Here is a 23,503-nt window from a genome sequence, read left to right on the forward strand (position 1 = left end):
CTGCTGAACAGCTTGCACTCAGTCTGGAGAAATTTGCAGGTAGAGAGCTCTGTGCTGCAGTAGAGGGTCCTTTTGCCACTCAGCTGCATGCAGCATGTTGAGGAAGATGACTAAGTTTAAAAAGAAATCTCATAAAGGGGATAGAAATGGGTGGTACTGTTGCTCTGGTACTGCCAGAGTTCCAAAAACCAGCTCTGGCTTACTCTAAATCCAGTACAACTGCACGAAATCTGTTCTGTAAAAAATGGTGATTGTTGTTCTCTATGACTGTTCATTTACATGCTGGAATTTTCACCTTCTTTGCCTACTTTCAAGGTTGTTTGCTTTCAGAGTTTTTATTTCCCAAACTTTTTGTTTATATTTATAGACACAATGCTTATGCTGCAGGCAGAGCTCTTACTCACATCAAATGCAGGATGTATTGTATCAGTTTATTTTCCCTCATTTTAGAAGCAGTATTTCTCCCATTCCTTTTTTTTTATTCTTCTGATAGAAGAACTCTGCAGTGTACTAGTTTGCTCTCCGGTGCTGTTGGCAATTTTATTGGACGGATTTTGACTACGCTTTGTTATTCAACAAGGATTACTTTCCCTAGCTCATAGAAAACCTATGAGTTCAAGTACCCTTACTATGTGTGCATGTCACTGCATATTCTCCTGATTGAAAGTGCAGTTTTATCCAACATACTTTAAAATTGACAACTTGCTGGTTTTCACCAAGCTCTTTATTTATGAGCTTTTGTGTTACTGGTACAAGACTTTCCCACTCCTTTAACTCCTTCCAGAGGATAATTATTGCTGAGTTAATGGCAAAATCTCATGGCAAGTTCCAGAGGTGGTACTGTTTGAAAGAACTATTAACCAAATTATGCGTGATCATCAGTATTGACATTTATTCTCTTTTAAAGCAGCAGTTCTCGAATCTGTGTCAGTGGACAGGACTATTCCTGAAAGCACCTCAGTGGTGGACACCACAGAGCTGTCCCCGTGCAGGTCCCCTTCGACACCGCGTCCCCTCCGCTATTGGCAGCCAGGAGGTGAGAGACTGACACGGCCTGGCTCTGCCAGTCACTCTGAAGAGAGTTTAATCACTGTACCTGTCATCTGTGCTGGGCAGTAGAAAGCAGTAATAATGTTTGAAGCATCTGGTTTGCTTGTGTTTTTCATATTTCTCAGGTGTTAAAAATAAAAAAGTGATTAAAATGTGAAGTGTGCCTGTTAAATTTGAGTAGCAATAATGAGACGTGGAAGCATGTTGAGACTTCAGTATGATTCAGTGTTCTGAAATAGCTTGAGCAGGATGTGCCCAAGTTCAAGACTAATATTGAATCAGTCCTGTTCTCACAGAACTCTCAAGACTTTGACATATTTTTTTCAGCTGATGAGGGGACATATTTTGGGCACCATCTGTAATCATGAAATACACAACACCCATTGTTGTCAATGGGGAGTGAATGTGTCTGTTTCTTTGTGTAACACTGAACATTTACAGATGGTGTCACATTATTCATTCCAAAATTTGAATAAGCTGCTCAATTGAAGAGGAAAAAGAGAGCTTGAGTTCCTCAAATAGCTCTCACGTGTCTCTTTGAAATCATTAGCAGGGCTGTGAGCTGTGTCCATGAACACCTAAAAATGCTGCCAGCTCCTGCAGACCAGATTTCTGGGCAGGTGTTTCATACCTGGGACTAAAACAGAAGCAGAGCAGAGTCTTCTCACCTGGGTAATACGTTGCTAGGACACTTTAGATTTAAAACAATAGTAATTTTCTATGACTGGGCACATTTGTGGCAAGAAGGCAAGATTTGGGAGCTGGAAACTGTGGGCAGTGTCATATTGTCTGAGTCCTAGTCAGAGACAATGTTCACAGCACTCCCTGAAGAGAAAGTTTGATAAAATCTGCATAACTGTGCTCATCCTGGGCAGTGACCAGGGAAAACATGTAAATCCAGTTATGGTGAATATGCTTAATTCTCTGACAGAATTTTTTGTTTAGGTTGATTTTCTATGCCATTGTTTTTCACTTTGTCTCTCTTTTTTTTTTTCCCCATCCTGTTTGGTTAATATCTTGTTCCTCACCTTGGCAGTGTCTTAGATGTTTTTTCTGTTGCAACATTAATTATACTGACCTGGAAATACAAAACACAAATATGATTATGATACTTTCATTGTCTTCAACAGAAAATCATCTGACAGTGTTAATAAACAAAATACTCACAAAGTTACAAACATTACTGAAGATTCTAAGTCCTGTTGTTGGTTAATGAAAAGTTTGTCGAAGCTAATTTTTTCCTGTCTCTTCCCTTTACAGTGCAGACTGCTGACAACAGCCACTGCTCGGTGTCTCCTGCTTCTGCTTTTGCCATTGCCACAGCTGCAGCCGGGCACGGCAGCCCGCCAGGGGAGGGGCTGTGCTGTGCAGGGAGGGGTGGCAGTGGCACACACAGGTTCTCAAGAGATAAACATTTCTCAGAACAGACCTCTGTGTTCTTACGAGCACATGCTCAGCTCAGATGGCACTTGGAGCAGCCTGGTCTAGTGGAAAGTGTCCCTGCCCATGGCAGGGTTGGAACTGGGTATTTTTAAGGCCTTTTCCAACCCTGTTAGTTGATTTCTTAATATTTCTAATCCAGTCTGTTACTGAAAGATTAATCTTTGACAAGTATGTGATCTGCTAAGCATCCAGATAATATCTTTCTTGTTTGGTTTTTACTCGCAATTTAAGACCTTATTTTTTTAAATGAAGTTCTCTATGTCCAAAGGTGGCATGCAGTTTTACTTATTGCAAGTGTGTACTGTATATTCCTTGGAAAGCAGCTACTGACTCAAGGTATTTAGTGCAACATAAAATACTTGATTTAAGTTTTGAATGTGCTGCTCATCTTGCTATGTACCCTTTGACATATTAATATCTTCCATTAACAGAGTCCTCTCATAGGTCATGTTGCAAATAAACCCCATTTTTTTTAAAGTCTACAAAATCAACTACCCTTTGGCTTGACATGCTCAATCCCACGGCTCATTTTGACGATGAGTAACAAAGCACAATCCAGCTGTAAACCCACACTTGCCTCTTTCCCACTGGAATGTCAAGAAACTAGCTGGAAGACCCCAGTCTCAAAATCATCCATGAAATTCTGTGTAAGACAGTAAAACATCTCCGTGGATCTCTGGATTTTGTATCCACTTTGTCTAAAGCTGTGGTCATTGATTGATGGGTGAGAAGACATCAGGAGAAAATCATTTCTGCATGAGCATGGATCAGTGCTCCTCTTAGTCTTGTGTGCTTCCTATGATCTTTGGATTACAAGACAGTGATGTTCAGTGTTAGGAACTTTATCAGAGAACCATTTACGTTGGAAAATCCCTCTCAAACCGTCAGGTCCAGCCTGTGCCTGATCCCCACCCTGTCCCCAGCCCAGAGCACAGAGTGCCACCTCCAGCCCTCCCTTGGACACCTCCAGGGATGGGCACTCCAAACCTCCCTGGGCAGCCTCTTCCACCCTTTCCATGAAGAAATTCCTCCTGGTGTCCAACCTGAACCTCCCCTGGCACGGCTTGGGGCTTTGTCCTCTTGTGCTGTTGAGACTTTGCACCTCAGAACCAAAAATCCAAGGTGTCGTTCCTCAGGCTCATCTCTTTTTGATTCGTCTCAGGGAGACATCCCCTTCCAGCTGTACAGCAGATGTGTAACTGGGATTGGAAGCTTCAGGAGTGAGTATCTGCTGTCTTCTCTCTGGAGCCTTTGAGTCCTTGTGCTGGGATGCACTTAGAACAACTCCCAGAATGGTTTGGGTTGGAAGGGACCTTAAAGCCCAACCCGCTGAGGAGGGAGCCTCACCGGTGCCCAGCACAGAGGGACAATCACTGCCCTGTTCCTGCTGGCCACACTATTCCTGACACAGCCCAGGTGCCATTGGCCTCTTGCCCACTTCAGCACCCCTGGGCTGATGTCCAGCTGCTGTCACCAGCACCCCATGGCCTTTCCCAGGTTTCCAACCCCTCTGCCCCAGCCAGGATTGCATGGGGTTGTTGAGTGCAAACTGCAGGACCCAGCACTTGCCCTTGTTGACCCTCACACAATTGGCCTTGGTCCATGGATCCAGCCTGTCCATATCCCCCTGCAGAGCCCTCCGGCAGATCCACAGTCCCACCCAGCTGAGTGTCATCCACTGACAGAGCGCTCGATCCCCTCTGCCAAGCCATCACGAAAGGTGTTGAACAGGGCTGGCCCAGCGCTGCTCCCTGCAACACTGCCGGTGACCGGGCACTGCTGGGTGCAGCGCCGTCCCCACTGTCCCTGGGCCCAGCCACCGGCCAGTCCTTATCCCAGGGAGATGCTCCTCTCTGAGCCCTGGCATGCAGCTTTTCCCAGGGGCGATGCTTGGGAGTCCAGGTGACACATCCTCACCTTCCCCTCATCGGCCAGGTGTGTCACCTGGTCACAGGAGGAGACCAGGCTGGACCTGCCTTTCCTACACCCCTGCTGGCTGGGTCTGGCTCCCTGCTTGTCCTGTATGTGCTGTGTGATCACACTGTGTGATGAGCCTGTCACAAACCTCTATTTAGCAATTTTTGTTTGAATGATGAATAGTCTTTGCCTTTGGAATCAGACACTGCATGAAATCACTGACGCAATTTGCTTTATGAATTAATTTCAGTTTGCTTTATGAGTTAATCCAGTATGTTTACAAATTGTTTAGAAAGCAAAGTAAGAATAAAAAATACTGGGTTTTCCCACTAGGAACTAATTAAATTTAAAAATACTGTTTTTGTATTGCTAAAATCACTGGTTTTCAATATTCATAGTACTGAAGTATGAGAGAAAATACAATCTTCAATTATGCAGTCTTTTGAAGGAGCATCAAAGCTTGGAAGTGTTGAAAGGGAAAAACAACATTCCTAAAATTTATAAGTTCTCTTTTGTGTTGCTGTTTAAGCTAGCTCTTCATTAAAGGTCATTCTCCTGAGTGATGTAAAAAACCAGAAGGTTGTGCAGTAGATTTGGCAAGAAAATGTGTGGTTTTGAGTCTCAGGAGACGAAGTTAGAGTAATCCAGTGTAATACCTGTAATGAGTATAAAAACTGAAGGTTACAAACCAGACCTTACACCATGGAATCACCTGTTTTGTAACTTGGTGCAATTATTTGTGATAGAGATAGTACCGAAGTTGCAGAGTAATGAAGTTAAAATTTGGTTAAATCCAATAATTTTATTTCCCCTGTGCGACTGTGAGATTTTTTTAAAGTAATGCCTTTGTTTCTCCCAGCAGTCTCCTGTCTCGTTCATTTTGTAGGATGGGCATGACCAACCAGTGAATCAGTTCTGGGCTGGAATGAGATTGGTGGGGTTTTTTTGTTTTTGTTCAGTCTTTGCTTGGCTTCCCTGCTGCAGACACTGTGACGTGTGTCATTTACAATACTCCTACGTGGAACGTGAGCAGAGTGGCAGATGAAATCCAGTGTTGATTAATACCAAGTGGTGTACACGAGGCAAAACAGTCTGAGCTCTGCACCTGCAAGGATTGGCTCAGGACTGAGGATGAGAACTGGTCATTTCCTGAAATGATCGTGGTGCTCAGCAGGAGCCAGAAAGGTAAAGGAGGCATCAGAAATTATATGGAAAGGAACAGGGAAGACTATGATGGTACCACAGTACAAATGCAGAATTTGCACACATATTGGAGGGTATGTACAGTCCTGATGGAGGTGAGAGAGTGAGACCTGGAAAGGGTTGAGAGTTTGCAATCAAGGATGAGGTGAGGTATGAAATGGCTTCTGTGCATGTGACGTTTAGGGAAGAAAGGGCTGGAGGGTTGATGAGAACATTCCGTAAAAGGATGGATGCCAGGGAGGGGTAGCAGCAGTGGTGAACACAGTGGTGTGGGTAAAGGCTTGGACTCAGTGCACTGAGACGTCCTTTCCTACCCTAACAATTCTATAATTCTATGATTTCCTGCCTTTTCTAATGCAAGGTGTAGGGCATGTCAGATGGTTTTCATGGAGCCAAGTCTCAAAATGAGCAGGAGTTTGTGACTGTGCAATCAGTAGAAGTTCAGTGAGGTTCTGCTGAGGGACACTCTGAAGGGAGCAGACTTACCTGGGTTGCAGAGTGGAAAGTTACTTGGAAGCAGGGCTCGTTTGAGGTTACTAGACAGGCAAAGTAGAACAGGACCAGCAGCTGAAATCAGTTGGAGGTTGTGGGGCAATATTAGGAGGCACAAGTCACCTGTGTGTCTTAATGTCCTCACTGTTCCCTGAAGCCTTCTGGCCGTCTTGTGTTTTGGTGTTGTTTTTAAAATTTTATTTATTAATTTATTTATTTATTTATTTTATTTTGGGGATCTTTGGGGTGTTTACTGCTGGTTGTTTTCTTTTGTTTTCCCGTGGTACAATGCCTTAGCTCTTCTCCACTTCCCACCTCCCAGTTCTGACTGGGATGCACTGAGACAGGCTGGGTATCAGACTCACAGCAAGGGTCTGTGCTCACACACTCTCTCAGAACCATCCACGAAGGACATGCAATTATCTTCTGCAGAGAGTTCTGGCCATAGCATTTTAGCATTGCTGTCCCCATGCAATGGTAACTTTATCAACTGATAAGCATGCAAAGCCCTGGATGGCTCTCACATGGTGTACATTGGCTTTGCCTCTCTTTAGATAACCACCCCAGGGAAGCACTGCCTGTGGTGGTCCTGCACTGTGAATGAAACCTTTCTCTAAATCAGGATGGTTCAGGTTCTCATGCACTTCAGGAGGCATTTTTTAACTTACCGATTTTATTGCTATTATTTCCACTTAATTTACAGTTAACTGCTTTGCTGATACCAAGCTGTTTCACTTTTCCTATTGTTTAATTAATCTGCTTGGTTAAATATTAATCTCTACCTATCTTAAACATATTTTTTCTGTTCTCTTCCAGAAAATTTGCATATTAGTTGTTTATTTTAACAGCATGATAAAAAGAAACATGAAGTGAAAGTACAGAAGTTTAAATAAAGCACCCCAGGTGCACAGCTTGGAGCCTGTATGGGTGATAATACTCACAGTAGGGATGAATAGAGCAGGTTCTGTCTTTTACATGTCACTTTTCTTGTGAGGGATGTGAGGGATGGCTCATGGCTTGCTGCAGCTGAAGTGCTCTGTCACCATTAACTGGCTGTTGCACACCTTATTCCTTTCCCAATTTATAAAAATAGTATAACAATACTAACAGATTCTAACATAGGAATGGACCTCAGCAGTTTCTTCTCCCTCTGTTTATACACCTTCATAAAACTGGTTCTTGATTTTTTCTTTAATCAGTGACAAAATCCACACAGAAGTTCTTTAGATCTGCTCCCATGTCTGCCTTATAATATGGAAAAGTCCCTACAACAATTTGAATGTGAATGGTCTCATCCTACCAGGTATCCTGCTAATCCCTTGTTTTAGCTTTGCCATGAATAGTCCTGGAGTGGAGCTGCAGCTGCAGCAAGCCCCATCTCCTTAGGAGTGAATTCCTCCTCTCTCCAAGTCTGTCACACAGCCAGTGTCAAAACAAGCAGTGAGACTGGAAACGTGGGAGAGGAACCTCCTGCCAAAATACTCACCAATCATCTGTAGTCTTGCTGCAGAAATCCTACAGATGTTACAGGAGTTAAGCAACAGCAGTGTAATCTATGCAGCACCCACACAAAGCCTGGCAGTAGATAAAAACAATTTACATGGAGAATTATTTCTTCCACCTGTGGCTTCTAGAACTTGCGAATTTCCCTCATTTATTTTTGTACAATTCTTTGAAACATGCTGTTGCTTTTTTTTTCCTTCTTAACTTATTATTTACATCTCTTCTGCGCAGAATCAGTGCACAGAGCCAGGATTAGTAAGATATCATGCACTGATCTTTAAAGCAAAAACACCTTTTGGTGTTCATTTACCAAAACTGCTCTCTCTGCAGGCCCTTATACTTGTTAACACTCGCAGGTATGAAGGTGCTCTCTGTGACTTCAAGAGATTCGAGTTTTACTTGAAATCTGTTAATACTTGTATGGATGAAGCCAACTTAGCAAAATAATGCCATTTTTGTTAACAATTAATAAAGTAGAAAGTACTTACATAAGCATAGCAAACACAGATTTCTTCTCTCCTAAGAATGTCTAACACAACTTGAAGAAAAGTAGTTGATTCTAAAATCAGTCATTTTATTTTGACACTGTTCTACTGAACATGGGCTTTCAAGGAGATTGTTTTGACAAAAACTTGAATTCAAGATCTAAACTGATCGTGGGTATTTTTTCTTTAATATTTGTACCAGATAGGTTAAAAGAACTTTGAGAAGCTTATGTCTTCCTCAGCTGAAGCAGGAGAGTAAAGATCTCCCAACACAGACAAATTAATATTAGACAAGAAGCAAATACTTCCACCCAAACAAACGAGCTGTTCCCTAATGAACACAGCAGCTTTGTTTCAACAGCTCTGTCACCCAATTTTAGCTGGTACATTGTATTTCCAGCATGCTTCAAAGCTGCCTTCCTTCTCCTCCTCCTCATCCTCCTCCTCCTCCTCCATCCTGCCGACCATGCTGCGGAGAGTGTCCCATTTCTCACCAGAACAAGGTGACATTATGGGAGAGGATGGGAGTGGGATGGGAGCTGTGGTTGGCAGGAGGGCCTGGCTTCCTTAGTACAAGCATTTGTTTTTTAAAGCACATGTGAAAGGGAGAGGAGAGGGTGAGAAAGAAGCAGGGAAAAAAAAGAGTCTTTGGGGGAGTATCTCTGACAAATAATGATCTACACATAGGAAAATCTGCCCTGTGCTAGCAAGAAGGACAGATAGGTTTAATCTGTCTAATTTTAGTGATTTAAAGGAGCGATTAAAATGACAGCTTGAAGCTGCTACACAAAAATGTATTGCATATATATGATCCCTTTCCATTAACTGACTGCACACAGCTCTGGGGCTAAATTACCTTTGGCTTGAGTTACTTACCTCCTTCTCTTTTCACAGAGAAGAAATCTTAATCTAAACTGCCCTCAGTTTTAGGCTAGCAAAACTAATCTGGCTGTTGACCAGACCATTTTTGGCATCCTCTGCTTTTGCATAACTCCCACAGTCTGCTTGCAGAAGCGACCAGACCTTTGTAGCTGCAGCAGATTCTCACTGAAGTCAGTGCAGAACCTGCTCTGTTCATTTGCTGCCGGTGCTAAATGCAAGTGGTATCATCCTTCAGAGCAATTCAGTATGCCTGGACACTCAAAAGTACCTCCTGGTGCTGCTGCCAGGGGCTCCCACTGCCTGTTTTGCCCTTTTGACAAGGCCTTTATTGCAGCCTGTGGGTTCTGGATTGATGGACCTGCCTTCATGTCACTGTCTATGGAGGGATCGAATTCCTTTCTGAATCTAAAACTTCATAAAAAAAGTCAGTTACACGCTACATTCCACTGATTTTTAGTGCATTAGCTACGTGCATAACCCGTGCATTAGTGAAGGAAGAGATGTACAAAGGGAAGTGTGTAATCCTTTTGCACTGTAAATGTCTGATTTTTTGAGCTGGCTATTACTGTATTCTTGATCACTGCCTGGGGTGAAGTGTTGCAGCCCCTTTCAGTACTTTCTGGGATGTGGAGCTGCCAAACCTCAATTTTAGAGCAGCCAAATGCGGTTGAAGATAATCAGTGTGGAAATACTTTGGTGAAAGTGTCAACTTCGGTAGCCACTGGAATGAGTATGGAAAGTTCTCATCTCCTCAGAGGTGCTGTAGGAGTTGATCAGCTGTAACATAACCCAACTCTAACAGCAACAGCAAGTAGAAATGGACCTTGTGAATTACAGCTGTGGTTTCCAGAATGACAAATCTCTAGAAAGCTGTATGAGCACTGAAGTTGAGCCAGATGAGTCCAGTGAGCTCTCAGTCTGACACACTTTAGCCCTGCTTGATTACTCGCATGATGTTAGAGGGATGAAAATTAGCTGAAAGTAGTAATTCATGTTTCATAGAGATCCACAGTGGGTCTTGTGTGGGTCTTTGCATTCTGATAAACCAGGCACAGCCTGATTAAGGTTGTTTAATTTTAATCAAAATTACCATGAGAAAGTTTCACAAAAGTTTTCAGGGAGAGCTGCTTGGCTTATATTGGGTTGTGACCAGTGGAGCTGTTCTGCAGTCATTTGAACAACTTGCCAGCTCCCAGTGCGACAATATTTTTGTTTTGTTTGTTCTGGCAGAAGCACTAATTGGAGTAATGGAACGACAGAGCTGGTGCCAAGTGATGGCAGGGAGCTCAGGCCCTGTGTGTGTTGGAGGGTCCGTGTGCGGCGCTTCTGGGAGGGGACTTCTGGCTGCTCCTGCTGCTGCCAGGTGCACTCAGCCTTCAGCTCAGTGATGTGACTTGGAGGGGCACCACGCAGAGCAATGCAGGCAGACACTCCCAGCGGGATCCTGCTGGGCCCTGAGATGGAAAACTGTGTACAAACACACATTATGCTTTAAACAGATGCGGAATTTCCGTGGCTATTGCTGTCTTGCACACAGAGACATATACATAGTTCTGCTTTCAAGGGTGTCAGCTGTCCTGCTCAGGGAGAATTGCCCTGATTCTGAACACAGGAATAATAAAGTGGCATTACACCATTATATTTCCTGAGATGGAGATTCTGTAGGCAGCTGAGTTGGTATGGGATTTGGCAAAGATTAGAATTAAGTGAGACTTGTAAGGGAAATATTTGCTTTCTTTTTTCCATTGTGAGAGGACAAGGCAGAGTGAGATTTCCTTGCTGTGTTACATGAAAGGCAAGCAAACAATATATGATGTGATTTTGATCTGGATTCTACATTATGTGGCTGGCTGGGTAATCCACTCCTGTGCTGTGCTAAATGCCTCAAATTGCATCAGCAGCTACACGCTGACCTTTGGAAAGGTGTATATTTCTTCCTGAATTTGTATTAAAGGTTCCATGTCTGAAGCAAAACCAGAAAATGTGCAGGTGATTTTCAGCGTGATGCCATAAACATTGCAGTTTATAATAGTAATTCTGCACTCTAGTAATTTCCTGGGCTATAACATCTCATTCCTGTACTGGGAAAGATTTGTGGAACCTCCTCCTTTTGACTCCAGATGTGAAAGAAAAAATTTTGATGGTGATATCCCAATTAAAGATTAACATGAGACTTTATCTAAGCAGTTGGTAGAAGATGGTAATTTTATCTGTTCTTGCCCAGGTCATGGATTTCCATGTGAAACTCCAGCTCTGAGTTTGGGGGCACCTCATCTGCTGTCAGAGAGACAGGATGCCATCAAATTGTGTCCTGCTTATCAGTCCTGCTTGTATTCTGAGTCTGCCAGTGCCCTCTTTCTGTCAGGGATTTAAGATGTTTAGTTCCAAGAAAATAAAGATATAGGATTTGTTAACCTCCCCATGTCCTTTACACAGGACAGCCAAGTTTTTTTTCCTTGTCATTTTTGTGTAACTAATGGCTCTAGCCAGGAACTGGGGAGGGGAGCACTTGTTCCCTCTTGGGGACACATTTTAATGAGATACCCAGACCCATTTCTGCAGGTTCATGGAGGTTTGAGAAGCACTGAGGCCTGCACATTGCACTTTCCTGAAGTTCCCATCTCAGTTAAAAAACTCCGTGTGGGAAATGTTCACTGAGTTACTCCACAGCTGACACCGTTCTCCACCGGAAATGGTTATGTGACAAAAAAATGACGGTGTAGACCCCAGCAGTGTCCCTTTCTGAGGCTGCAGGGTTGTCAAAACCTGCTCAGGGGTTGTCACCAAAGCAGAGTCACCAGGGCTGTGCCTGGCATAGGGTCTCTGAGGGCTGGGGTCATCGGGGGCTGATGGCCATGGCCTGGCAGGGGGCAAATGGTATTCCTGTTCCAGGCTGCCCATTCACAAATTTTAACAAAAATTGTTGCTTGTCAATTTCAGATACTTGGCTAAACAGTTGAATCTTATTCGCAATTTTCTTAGACGATGGCTTGAAAATGGAAGTTTTGCTTTCAAGTGATCCCTGCTCTGGGAGTTAAGAAATGGGAGAAAATGATGATTTTTTTTCCTCCAGTTTAACAGACATTTAGGATCTCCTGCTTTTACTTCTATATTCCCTTATTTTGAATTAATACCTTATTCTAGTTTGCTGGAAGAGCTGGCTACTCAGGAAAAAAGTATTTTCACTGGACGTTTCCTGAGTTACAGAGCTGTGAAGCATTTGTTTTCCGAGCTATTGCAGTAAGTCCTGAGCAGCTGCAGTGGTGTGGGGAGAGAAATTTGGGGAGCACTTTTATGCCTTTTTTCTTTCATTTTATTCCCCCTGCGCCCAAGTGTTGTTTGCATAATGAATATTTGTTTAAGCTTCCATTATGACCCAGTCCTAAACAGTCTGGAAACTGCTTGTGAGATGGACATTTTGTTCAGAGATTTTTTGGTGATGGGTGTGCATCCTGCCAGTTTTTGTTTTTCATGACAGTCAACTCTCCGTTCACAGATGGTCTGAAAAATGATACATTTGGCTCCTTGCAATTATCGCCTCCTTTCCATTTAACCTTTGTTCCTATTGACATTATAAAAAGATGAATAATCTCACAAACTCCTTCCTTTAAGTTTAATGAACTGAAGGTAAAAATTCCAAAAGCCATTTAATGTGATTTTCTCTTTTTATCTGTACATTGTCACAGACTGTATTTTAACTTTGTGATAGGGCACACTGAGCATTTTAAGTGTCTAAAAGCTTTCTTTGAATAGGTCTTGAAAAGACTGTGAACATTATGCAATAAATATCTGCTATACTCCTCTTCATATTGATGATAGAGCAAGTTATGAGTGTAGATGAAGTGTCATTAAGGAAATGAAGAGCTAGGGATCATTTGGAATGCAGGAAAACATCAATAGGTAAAAGTTGCTTATCTCCTCCCTGAAAGATAAGAGACATAGCAGGAGCACAGGCAAATGTACAAATTCAAAGATGTATCAGCTGCAGTATTGCCATTCTTGTCACTGTTCATAGCAGATAATTCAAGCATTATTGCAGTGAAAAAAAAGAAGTCTAAGGTGTACTAAAGATTTGCCAGTATAATTGCTAAGGATTGTTCAGAAAGGCTTTTCTTCTTTGTCAGTTGTTCCCTATAGTTTTTTATGTAAGTCATAGGAAAAAAAAGCTGCTGTCACACTGCACATTTGTCATGGTATTCTGAAATCTGAGAACACAATTGGCAGCAACAGCCTTTGAAATTCGGGATCTGTTCCTTCCTAGAGTTACATATATAAACAAAGGCACAAGGTTTAGATGGTTTTGTCTAAGACTTCACCAGAAGAAGTGGACTTGTGAGTTTACCCATGGATGCACACACAAACACTTCTTGTGTGCAAACAGATGTGATTTTGAAGATGTATATAGCTGTACCAAAATTCAGAGCTGGGTTTTGGTTATGACATTGACCCCTTGTTGTCTCTCTTTGCTGGTGCTGAAAGAAGACAAGGACAGGATGTTCTTGCATTGCTGCTGAATTTTAGCTTTAAAAATGCACACTATGTGGTTATTTTACTCTAAGATGAGTTATTGATTTTTAGTAGTAAGTTGTGTAACTTGTAACTGCAAGTATGTTCTCAGTGTTTAGCCATTTTTAAAGATTTCCTTTTCAAGAGTGAGACTGATGTGCTCTCCTGAGAGAATATTTCTATTAACAACCCCAGAAATCTGAAGAGTGTGTGTTAATTATAGCTTTAGCAGCAGCCCTGTTTTTAAGGACTTTTGAAGGACAAATCTTAAAATTTGAATATTTCTTTGATCTTAAGTGAATATTTTCATTCTTTGTGGTATACATGTTTTAAGCATATAATCTCATAGATTATGATAATTCTCAGAGCAACCTTAGTGTTGTTGAGAGGAGATAAAATAGTATCTTGATGGTATTCTTTAGCCACTTACCTTTCTATCCCATCCATTAAACTAAAATTATTTTGCTGGACTGATGTATTTTTAGACTTTTGGATTTAGTCCAAGTTTACTGCATAATCTTGACACAACTGCTTTATCTCTATGCTGTGTTCTTTAAATTTCTCTGATTAGAAAAAGCTTTTCTAAATCAAGGGTCATTTAAAAATAGTTTACCAACCTTTCCCTTAAATATTTTGCAGAAATTAAATGCAGTCACTAGGTCTCTATCTGTGTTACACTATTGTACATCAGCTGGTCCATGTGAATCCCTGGGATTTACCTTACTAAGACCATAATCCCTTGACTTGATTCGATAGTTAGATTGTATGTATGGCAGAGGCTTTAGGCAGAAGAATCAGATACATACTTGGTATTATTTCTGACGTGGGTGGTTACAACAGGGATTTTCAGTGGCATATTTCTTAGAACAAAATGATTTCATATGTCCCAAAGACCAGTGAAAGTGAAATTAAATGCCTGAAATGCGTTGGGCTCTGGATTGCTCCTGGCTTTTAACAGTCAGTTCTGATGCTGAATTAGTTTGTAGCCCTTTCTGAAACAAACTCAAAGCCTGGCATAGTGAATGATTAAATATTCCTCTCACATAAACTGACGTAGCCTAAAGACTGTGGCTAAATGTTACAGCTAGTGCTCTGAGGCATCACACTGCTCATGGAGAAACCCACATAATGGTTTTAAGATCATTCAATAGTAACTGAAAAAAAAAAGGAAGGACTGTATTATTGAGCAAATATGCTGTACTTTGCACAGTGAATGGGATCTCATCATCTTCACCCTTCTTTTCATCACAGTTCGTTTTCTTTTCCAGCTCTGCCGTTCTTCAGCTGGCTAATGTATGACAGCCCAATATCATAAATAAAGAAATGGAGGAGGCCAGAATCACTGGCAGTTTAGATTTCTTACCACACTAAAATACTCACCCTCTGACACATTTCTGTGAAAATGTGTGAGACCCAATTACTTGCTTGAGAATGTATGACCAGTAAGGATGGGAATCTATAAACACTCATCCAAACTTTTGTAGGTAGGTTCAGGTAAAAAAAAATATAATCCCTTTTTTGGGGCTTCTTGTGTATTGGGAAGGCTTTTCTTTAGTACTGCATATATTGGAGAGGCTTTTCCAGTTTTAATCTGTGGATGAAAACTGCTGTGCCCCACGCCTGGGGTTTGTATTTGTTCTTTATCCAGGTCAGAAAGCACCACTGGTGTTTGCTAAGCCAAAGCTGTCAGGATTCAAGCCAGCCTGAGTGGTGAAGCTGGCCTACAACTCTCGGGTGTATCCATCAGTTTTGGTTATTTGTCATCTACCTGGTGGGCCCTGAATGTTCTCCTTCCACCTCTGGGACTCTGTGGGACTCTCTGGGATTTCCCCAAAGGCTGGAGTGCAATTTTCTCCCATTGCTGGGTGCTAACACACCTTCAGTGTGTGATTCCAGGGTAGTTCATTGAAACTGGCACATCAAATCAGCTTCTGATTGGAAGATTTTTGCTGAGAAAGACACCAGAAACTTCATGACTCTGAACAACTTACACTAGTTCTTGTGAACGGATTTATCTTTGTGTAGATAAACCCTTAAAAGTGGATATTATTATTATACCATCAAAACTTCAGACAAGTTAATTACTATGGTCAAGAATCATGTGCTGTTGTATTAATCTCAGACTAATCTTAGAATAGTTTGGCTTGGAAGGAACCCCAAAGACATCTTGTTCCAGCCCCCTGCCATGGGCAGGGACACCTTCTATTGGATGCAGAAATACAAAATGCAGAGAATACAGCTGCTGTAGCTGGAGTGAGAGTTTTTGACATCTCAACTGAAATAGAAAAGAAAATAAAATGTTTAATTTCTTTAAAGTACAGGGTGCAGACTTTGCCATGATACAAATGTTCCTCTGGGGTGAGGTGGATTTTAAAGGTGCAATGCTGTAAATTGCTGATAGAGTCAGTTTAGCCCTGAAGAACCAGGTAAAGCAGGACAGGATTTTGCTAAAGGCAGCTGTTATTAGCTTTTGAGGAGAGGGTCTTCTCTCTGTCTCACACTGACATGGATGAGATCTGGCCCTGAGTGCAGCACTTGCAGAGGTGAATCACTGACACCTTCCAGCTGCAGCCATCGATTTCCTGGGGATTTATGAATGGAATAGGCAATGACACCTCCCTCTGAGACCTGCTCTGGCCTTCCACGTAACAAGAGCTATGTACAAGGTACTGTTATAATTTAATCTGCAGATTTATCTGTCTATCCAGCACATACTTTTTTAAATCTTTAGTGATAGTGCAAGCTATACAAATATTAACTTTTTATTAAAGTGTTTAATGTGGAGATTTATGTCTATTAAGCACCTGTATTTTTAATCTTTGGTGATAAAGGAAGCTACAAAAATACCAGGTTTTTATTGAAGTGCACAAAAGAAAACATGTGAAGGTGAGACTGGATTTTTTGCCTAACAATCTGAAGACAAGTACCTGAACAGAGTGATTAAATAGTATTGAAAGAAGTAACTCAGTGAAACTAGCAATGCTGTCAGGTTAACTTTGTGTTTGACAGCCTGTGGTAAAAGTTCTGCATCACCATTATGTGAAGATACTATTTGTGGAATCAGTACATATTAATTTCAACAGATAATGGTGAAAAACATTACTTGAAAGTAGCACTCACTGAGGCACCTGCCCACTGAGATGATTAATGATTAGAAATACTTGCTTGTATTTCTAAAGTGGAAAGATTGCTTCCTTCAGGAGAGGAGAGGATATTTACCATGCAGTGTTTCAGGTTATTTCACCATCGGGTGTGGACGTGGGCAGGTCCATCCAGAATCCTAATTAAATTACTTGTTATTCCTTCAGATTTATAAAGGTGTGGAGGGCGCTGGGGAGCTCAGCCTGGAGAAAAGCAGGCCTGGGGGGCCTTCTGGCTCTGCACAGCTCCCTGACATTTGGGGCCATCTGTGTTCATCTCAGTTCTTCTCTTACACAACTGGAGCTCTCCATTTATTGCTTCAACACATCGACATTAAGTACGGAGAACATGGATCTGGGTGAACGTGTTGCTCATTCTTGGCAACAAGCTAATTACTGCTTAAAAATTGATGAAATTCTGAGGGCCATACCGGTTTGCTGAAGTGATCTCTGGAGGCTTTAATTTTTTCGTTCCCTCTTTTTATTCTTTTATTGTAGTTCACTCAAAACTGTCCCTGTAGGCTTCTCTCTCTTTTCCTTACAGCTTACTGAAACTTGTTTTCCTTAATGTTACCTTGGTAAAGATGTTGCTGCTTAAATATATAATTTTCATTGTGACTTTCATTGCTGCAATTAAGTGGCTAATTGAACAGTTTATAATGTGTATTCCTAATTGCTTCTGCAATAGGTTAACTGTGAAAGGCATAGAAGATTAACACACAAAATGTTGCCCGTGTTACCTTTTGCTGAGAAAAGCCTCAGAGATTTTCTTTATTTTTCTCTTTATGGGGAATGAAACTGCTTAAAATGCTTCAGTATTAAACTTCCGTTGATATTGAATCTTAGATGCCATCTACAGTGTAACTTGCCATAGTTTAAAAATGCCCATGAAATGTAAGTGTGGATAAAAAATACATTTGGGGGTTGGGGTCTAACATGCAGTAAAAGATGTGAGTCTGCAATTAAATGCTTCCTGACTTGCTTATCTTGCCAAAAATACAGAGCAGCAATTTGGACTTTCTGGATTGCCTGTTAAAAGAATAGAAAAAACTAATACAAGCCTCTAGAATACCTCCAATGGGTTTATCACAGAATAAATAGAAGTTTAATCTGCCTGTGCTATTTATAATAAAACATGGGCTTTCGAGCAGCTTTTATACCAAAAAAATGGTAAAGTACTGGTCATATGGGAGGGTGTTCCCAGCTGTTCCTGGGCTCTGCACCGAGTGGAATGGAGAGCAGCACAGTGCAAGAGCAAATCAAATCTAACAGAAACATAGAAAAATGCACTCTTCTCAAGTATATCTTCAGAGTTACCATTTTTTAAAAGACATTCAGGGGCTTACTGTAACAGTTTCATTATTATTAAAATAATGTAATCATCATTTTAGTGCACAGATTTTATTTTTGATAAAACTACAGCAGAATGAAAAGAGAAGCAATAATACTAATGTAGAAGAAAGTTGCTTGCTAATAAAACTATTTATTTATAAGTAAATATTGCTGACCAAAAAAAAAACCAAAAAAACAAACCTGTCCATAAAAGATGAATAGGGAAATGCTGCATCTGGAAAACTGTAGTTTTCAGGCAGCTGGGTCTGTAAATGTGTTTTCCATATATCTTCCCATTTTCTTGTCATCCCAGTGGTAAAAAAACCAAACAACTTACTTGAACAGTGTCGATTAGTAGAGCCTGTACAATACTGCCCTTGTGAAGGAGGATTTCTCATGCTGACTTTGTCCTCCTCTGTGCTTAAACTACTCCCCTCCCCTTGTTCTTTACTAGTTCTGAAATTTACCTGTTTCCCTTTTCTAAACCATTTGGGCTTTTCAAATCTGCTTGATTACAGGCCTAGCTCTGGTCTGGTCCTTTTCCTTGCTGTAAATTTCTTCCATACTGGGGAAAAAAAAAAAAAAAAAAATCTTTGTCTTCAGTTTGCTTTGATTCACTTTATTTCTTTATACACTTAATTTTATTTCTTCCATGCTGAAGGGAGGCCTTGAAATTTAATTGCACAGGCAATTATTCTTCACCTTTGTAAAGCTGAGTGCTGACCCCAGGAGCTGTCTGTGTTACCATGGGCAAGGCTGTGTTCCAGAGGTGCTGCAGAATTTCTTTGGTCTAGACATTCACATTTCACCACCTGTCTGGCGCCTTTCCTTTTATTGCACAGAAATATTCTACAGGCCTTCCGTTTCCCGAAATCTCTCCTATTGTATTTTCATTTTCCCCAGCCCCATTAACCCCAGTGTGGGTTTGTTTCTGTGCAGGGTTCAACAACTCGGAGCGCACGTGTGACAAGGAGTTCATCATCCGCAGGGCCGCCACCAACCGCGTCCTCAACGTCCTGCGGCACTGGGTCTCCAAACACTCACAGGTATCCCCTCCTCAAACACACAGGGATCAACAGTTCACACTGTTCGTGCTACAGGCAGCCTGCCTCAACTGCTCTGGCTGTGTTAAAATACTCGTGTTGTCATGCAGAAATTTATTCATTTATTTGTGGTGAATTGCGCACGGAAAGCACGTGCCAGTCCCTCCACAGGCCTGGCAGGACTGTGATTGTAAAATGGTGTTGGCAGAGAAGGGAGGGGAAGAAATCCGAGTGGTCTGTGGAATGTCATATCCTGTAAGCTGACAGGTGGGAAAAATGCTGGGAGATTCTGACATGGATGTAGAAGACTTTTGAAAAGGGTGGATGGATGGATGGATGGATGGATGGATGGATGGATGGATGGATGGATGGATGGATGGACAGGGTGAGGAGGGAGGGAGGAAAGAAGGAAGGAAGAAAATAAAGAGGGCTCTTTGGAGGCAAATGAGAGATTTTTGTACACCTTGTGCAGCTGGTGCTTCACAGCACTTACAGACTGCTTTGTCACTATGTGCTGCTAATAAAGGATACTTCATCTCCAAAGCTAATTCCAGCAATGTCAAACTCTCTAACGCAAAATCAATTCCCTTTTTCCCATGTAAAGGGTTTAATTTTCATTGAGGTTAAGTTTGCTAGAGAATTAACTCAGTAAGAGATGTGTTAGTGGGAAAATCAGTTATGTTTGGAAAGCTGAGCAGCCCAGAAGAGATTACTAAAACCTCTCTTGGTATCATGGGAGTGATTAATCATTTCAAGTTACTGGAAGCAGCCTATGAACTTCAGGTTTTGACTCGCTGTTAAATTAAAGTCAGAATCAAGCAAATCTTGAGCTGTAACAGAAGTGGCAGCAGACTTATTACAGTTTTGTGTTACTCTAGGTGCTTATTTCATTCCAGTTCATATTAAATATCTTCTATGACATGAGTTGATCCTCTTTGCTAATTAAAATTTATGTGATCATGGAAATGTGGAAACTTTTATCTACATTAAGCAAATCTACAAGTAGTTTCACTGATTACTTTTGCATTTGCTTTTGCATCATGTTTACAATTGGAATTCTTTTAAAAATATGAAGAGGACAAAGATAATGAGTAACACATTGTGCATTTTCTAAGTGTAAGCTGTTACCTGCACTCCCTGGTCTCTCACTGCCTTTTATTTTTTCCATGGCAAAGGTGTCAGATTTTAGTTCTTTAGCTCTCCTTGTCCATTATTATTCCAATATAGCACATATTTTAAAATGCAAGGGCTTTGGCATGAGAAATAAGAAATGCTACATCAGCAGAGCATGTAATCAGCTTTTTGTGTTGTTTACTTGTGAGACTAGGGAGAGAGAAAGGACAGACATAAGCAAACTAGTCAGAAAAGACTGACTAGTTGCTGCCAAAAAATATGGGACAGGACTAGTTTAAGGAGGACAAGTGAAGAATTACTGTCTGGCCAAACAATTTGAAATGTTGGCAGTAAAGATGTACAGTCCTGGGAGAGCAGTAGCTCCAAGCTTATTTTACAGTAACAGCACAAACTGCAGATCCTGAGCCACCAATGTCTGGTGAGGAAACGCTTACTCAATTTTCAAAATGACACAACAATAAAAGCATTGAAATTTTTTAAGAACAACAGACCTGCCAAAAACTTTTATATGTTTTAAGGTATTTGTGTTGTTCTCTGGATACTCATCAACCTTGGCTGAGACATCCTTCATCCTCATGAGCAACCAAGAGCAGGTTTGATTCTCAAAAAAAAGGGCAGGTTTTATTCTAAAAAAACCTGAACAAACAAAAACCCCCAACTTACAACATAACTGAAAATAAGTGGATGTTTGCAAAGATAAACATGCAATTTTGATATTGTTTTCCCTCTTACCTGCCTTTGAATTTGCTTTTACTGCAAAAACTCCCAGCACCAAATGGGCAATTTCTCTCTGTCCAGAGACTGTTCTTTTGCAATGTCCCAAGATCTTCGTGGTCATCAACAGCCCACACCACTACTAAAGGTGACCAACCATGCAGAGTTTTTTCTGGCAAAACACCATTTCCTCATCACTGGATGCAAAGAGAATCAAACACAGTAGAGGTGTAACGAGTGTCTTTATTTCTCTGCCAGGTGTGAGATGGTGTTACAGACTTGCTTTAGTGCTGCAGCTCGTGAATAATTCTGCAGCATAACCAACTCTGTCTTGGTGCTCTCTGATTCACCAGTGGTAGGTCTGCCTAAGTTGTTGTCCTGATGTCTTGTGCACTGGTGCAAGACTCACACACAGCCATCTGTTCAAGGGCTCTGACGTGCATCATCCCACTTCACTATTCCCTACCCTCCATGCCTCCCTCTGGAACCCTTTGGCTCGCTCAGCCTCTGCTCTCTTGCGTGTAAGAACATGGGTAAGGGTTAGTGCAAGAACCGAGGGATGCAGGAATTATCCAAACAGACGGTTCAGAGCCTTGTGTTTGCTCACTTTGCTCTAGAAAATCCTTGACTGGGGTTTGGAACATCTGTGCTGGGGTGTGGAATCAATTAACTTCCACTGTATTGCAGCTGTGTCAAAACCACACTTAGGGATGGTTTAGCTTTGCTCTGTTTTTATTTTTTTTTAAATCTATCTGACCATGGACAGCATTTAATACGTAAAATTGTCTGTGACCAGAAAACAGAATCATTAAAATTAATGAATCAGCCTATTCAGTGAGGACGGGCTTTCATAAAGTGGTTTTGTTTTCTTGAAATCATGCTGAACAATGCTTTAAAGAAATTGATTGTTCTTAAAACTTGAGTCATACACTGTAGAAGCCTCACTTAAATTTCAAGTAAATGTACACATGGTAGTGCCAGATCTGCAGCCCTTTGTGGAGGGCACAAGGAACAAATGAATGTCCCTAGGACCTCTCAAGGCACAGATAAAAGTGTGGGAACAAACCATCCCCAGGGGAAGTGACACATACATCCCTGTTTTTACCACCCTGAGCAAGAGTAGTCAAACCTGTTCTGCTCATCAGCCAAAACCAGCACAGTATGAAAGGCAGCTTTAGATATTCCAGATTGTTTTGTTTACATTTTTCTTCTTTTTATTCCATGTCCCTCCTCTTTTTTTGATTCAGACACCTGCAAGCCAGCAAAGCTTTCTTCTTGCCCTAAGTAACAGCAGAATGTTTGTGTTTACATTTTGTTTTTGAAATGTGGTTGAGAGGAGCAGAGCAGGATTCTCCTGTTGTAAACAATGAGCACACAAATGACAGGGCAGAGGATCACTGGGAGCAGGAGCCTTGGAGCATAACCACTGGCTCCTGCAGAGGTAGAAAAATAGGAAGGCAAAAGGGGGCCAGGGCAGAAAGTCTCAGTATGACTTTCATTATCTGAGCGAGGTCCTGTAGCCTTGTTTTATTTAAAAATACTTCCTTGCCTTTTATCTATCTTCACTTGTGCTGCAAGTGAAGCTTTTTCTGCTCCAAAATGGCAAGCAGATTGCAGTGGAGCTTGTCCAAGGCTTTCACATCTGGCCTCTCTGAGTGACAACTGAGGGCTTGTTCCCACTGGCTTCTTTGAAGATCTCAGCTGGAACGGTTCTCTCACAAACTCTCTGGCTGCCGGATGGTGTCAGTGGCTTACAGAGTTACCACAAGGCCTGGGGAGAGGACCATGGCTTTGATCTTGAAAATACAGGTCATGATCTGTGCCCAATGCCTGCCCGGCTCCAGCTGTGACATTATGTAAGTTACTGATAGCACTTGGGGACTGGGGAGAACACCTGGATACATAGGATTGTCCAGGAAAAGATGATTGCAGTTAGTTAAAAATAGTGTTAGCTCACATGAATTGGCCCATTTCATTTCTTTCTACTTCATTGGAATAAAAGTAGAGAGAAAATCCTTTGTATGAACCCCACTAAGCTCATATTAAATGGCATAAAGTAATGAATAAGGTATCTGGTGAGTTTATAGTAAGTATATTGTAGAAATATGAATGAATTACACTGAAGCCACACTTAGCAAGATACACTGTATTTTAACTACATTGCAAATTGACCTCTAGGACCTGCGGCCCCTGCCTTGAAACAGCAAAGACATTTCTGGTGTTCTTTGTGAAATGAGCAGCTGTGGTGATCCGGATGGCGAGGAGCCAGGGGGGCTGCCCGGAGACAGCCTCGAGCGTGCTCTTGGCCACTTGGTGAGGAGACCCAGCGTGCCTAAACTTGTGCCCTGGATAATAATGCCCTGAGTTGCTGCTGTGCCACGTCCCAGGCTGGCAGGAGCCAGGTGTTATAAACGGAGCCTGGACTTTTTTGGGTGGAATAAAAGTCTGCTCATTTATTTAAAAAGAAAACCAGGAGCGGAGACTCGAGATAAGCCCGAGTCCCACTCGGCAACCCAGAAAAGAACAACAGTACGGGGCACAGGGCGTTCCTTCGGACTCAGGTTCCTCAGGAAGACCCCGCCGCGCGGGGGCTCAGCCCCGGGGCCATTTTATAGTCCCTCTGATGATATGATTGGTGGAGCTCCGATCCTCCCTCTGG

The 23,503-nt window shown here is 41.8% G+C and overlaps 1 protein-coding gene across 1 annotated transcript in view; it reads left to right on the forward strand.

The window, feature by feature from the left end:
* Window positions 1-907: 907 nt before the first annotated feature.
* LOC103613261 (ras-specific guanine nucleotide-releasing factor 2) overlaps window positions 908-23,503 on the forward strand; it is a gene marked incomplete at its 5' end in the record, with an annotated part of 43,798 nt that continues 21,202 nt past the window's right edge. The window contains 3 exons of the mRNA XM_008631014.2: window positions 908-1,036; window positions 2,311-2,400; window positions 18,893-18,999. Of these exons, the coding sequence (XP_008629236.2) occupies window positions 908-1,036; window positions 2,311-2,400; window positions 18,893-18,999 (326 nt within the window). The remainder of the gene's footprint in view (window positions 1,037-2,310; window positions 2,401-18,892; window positions 19,000-23,503) is intronic.

The sequence above is a fragment of the Corvus brachyrhynchos genome, unplaced genomic scaffold, assembly GCF_000691975.1.
Source record: "Corvus brachyrhynchos isolate BGI_N302 unplaced genomic scaffold, ASM69197v1 scaffold144, whole genome shotgun sequence".
Classification (NCBI taxonomy): domain Eukaryota; kingdom Metazoa; phylum Chordata; class Aves; order Passeriformes; family Corvidae; genus Corvus; species Corvus brachyrhynchos.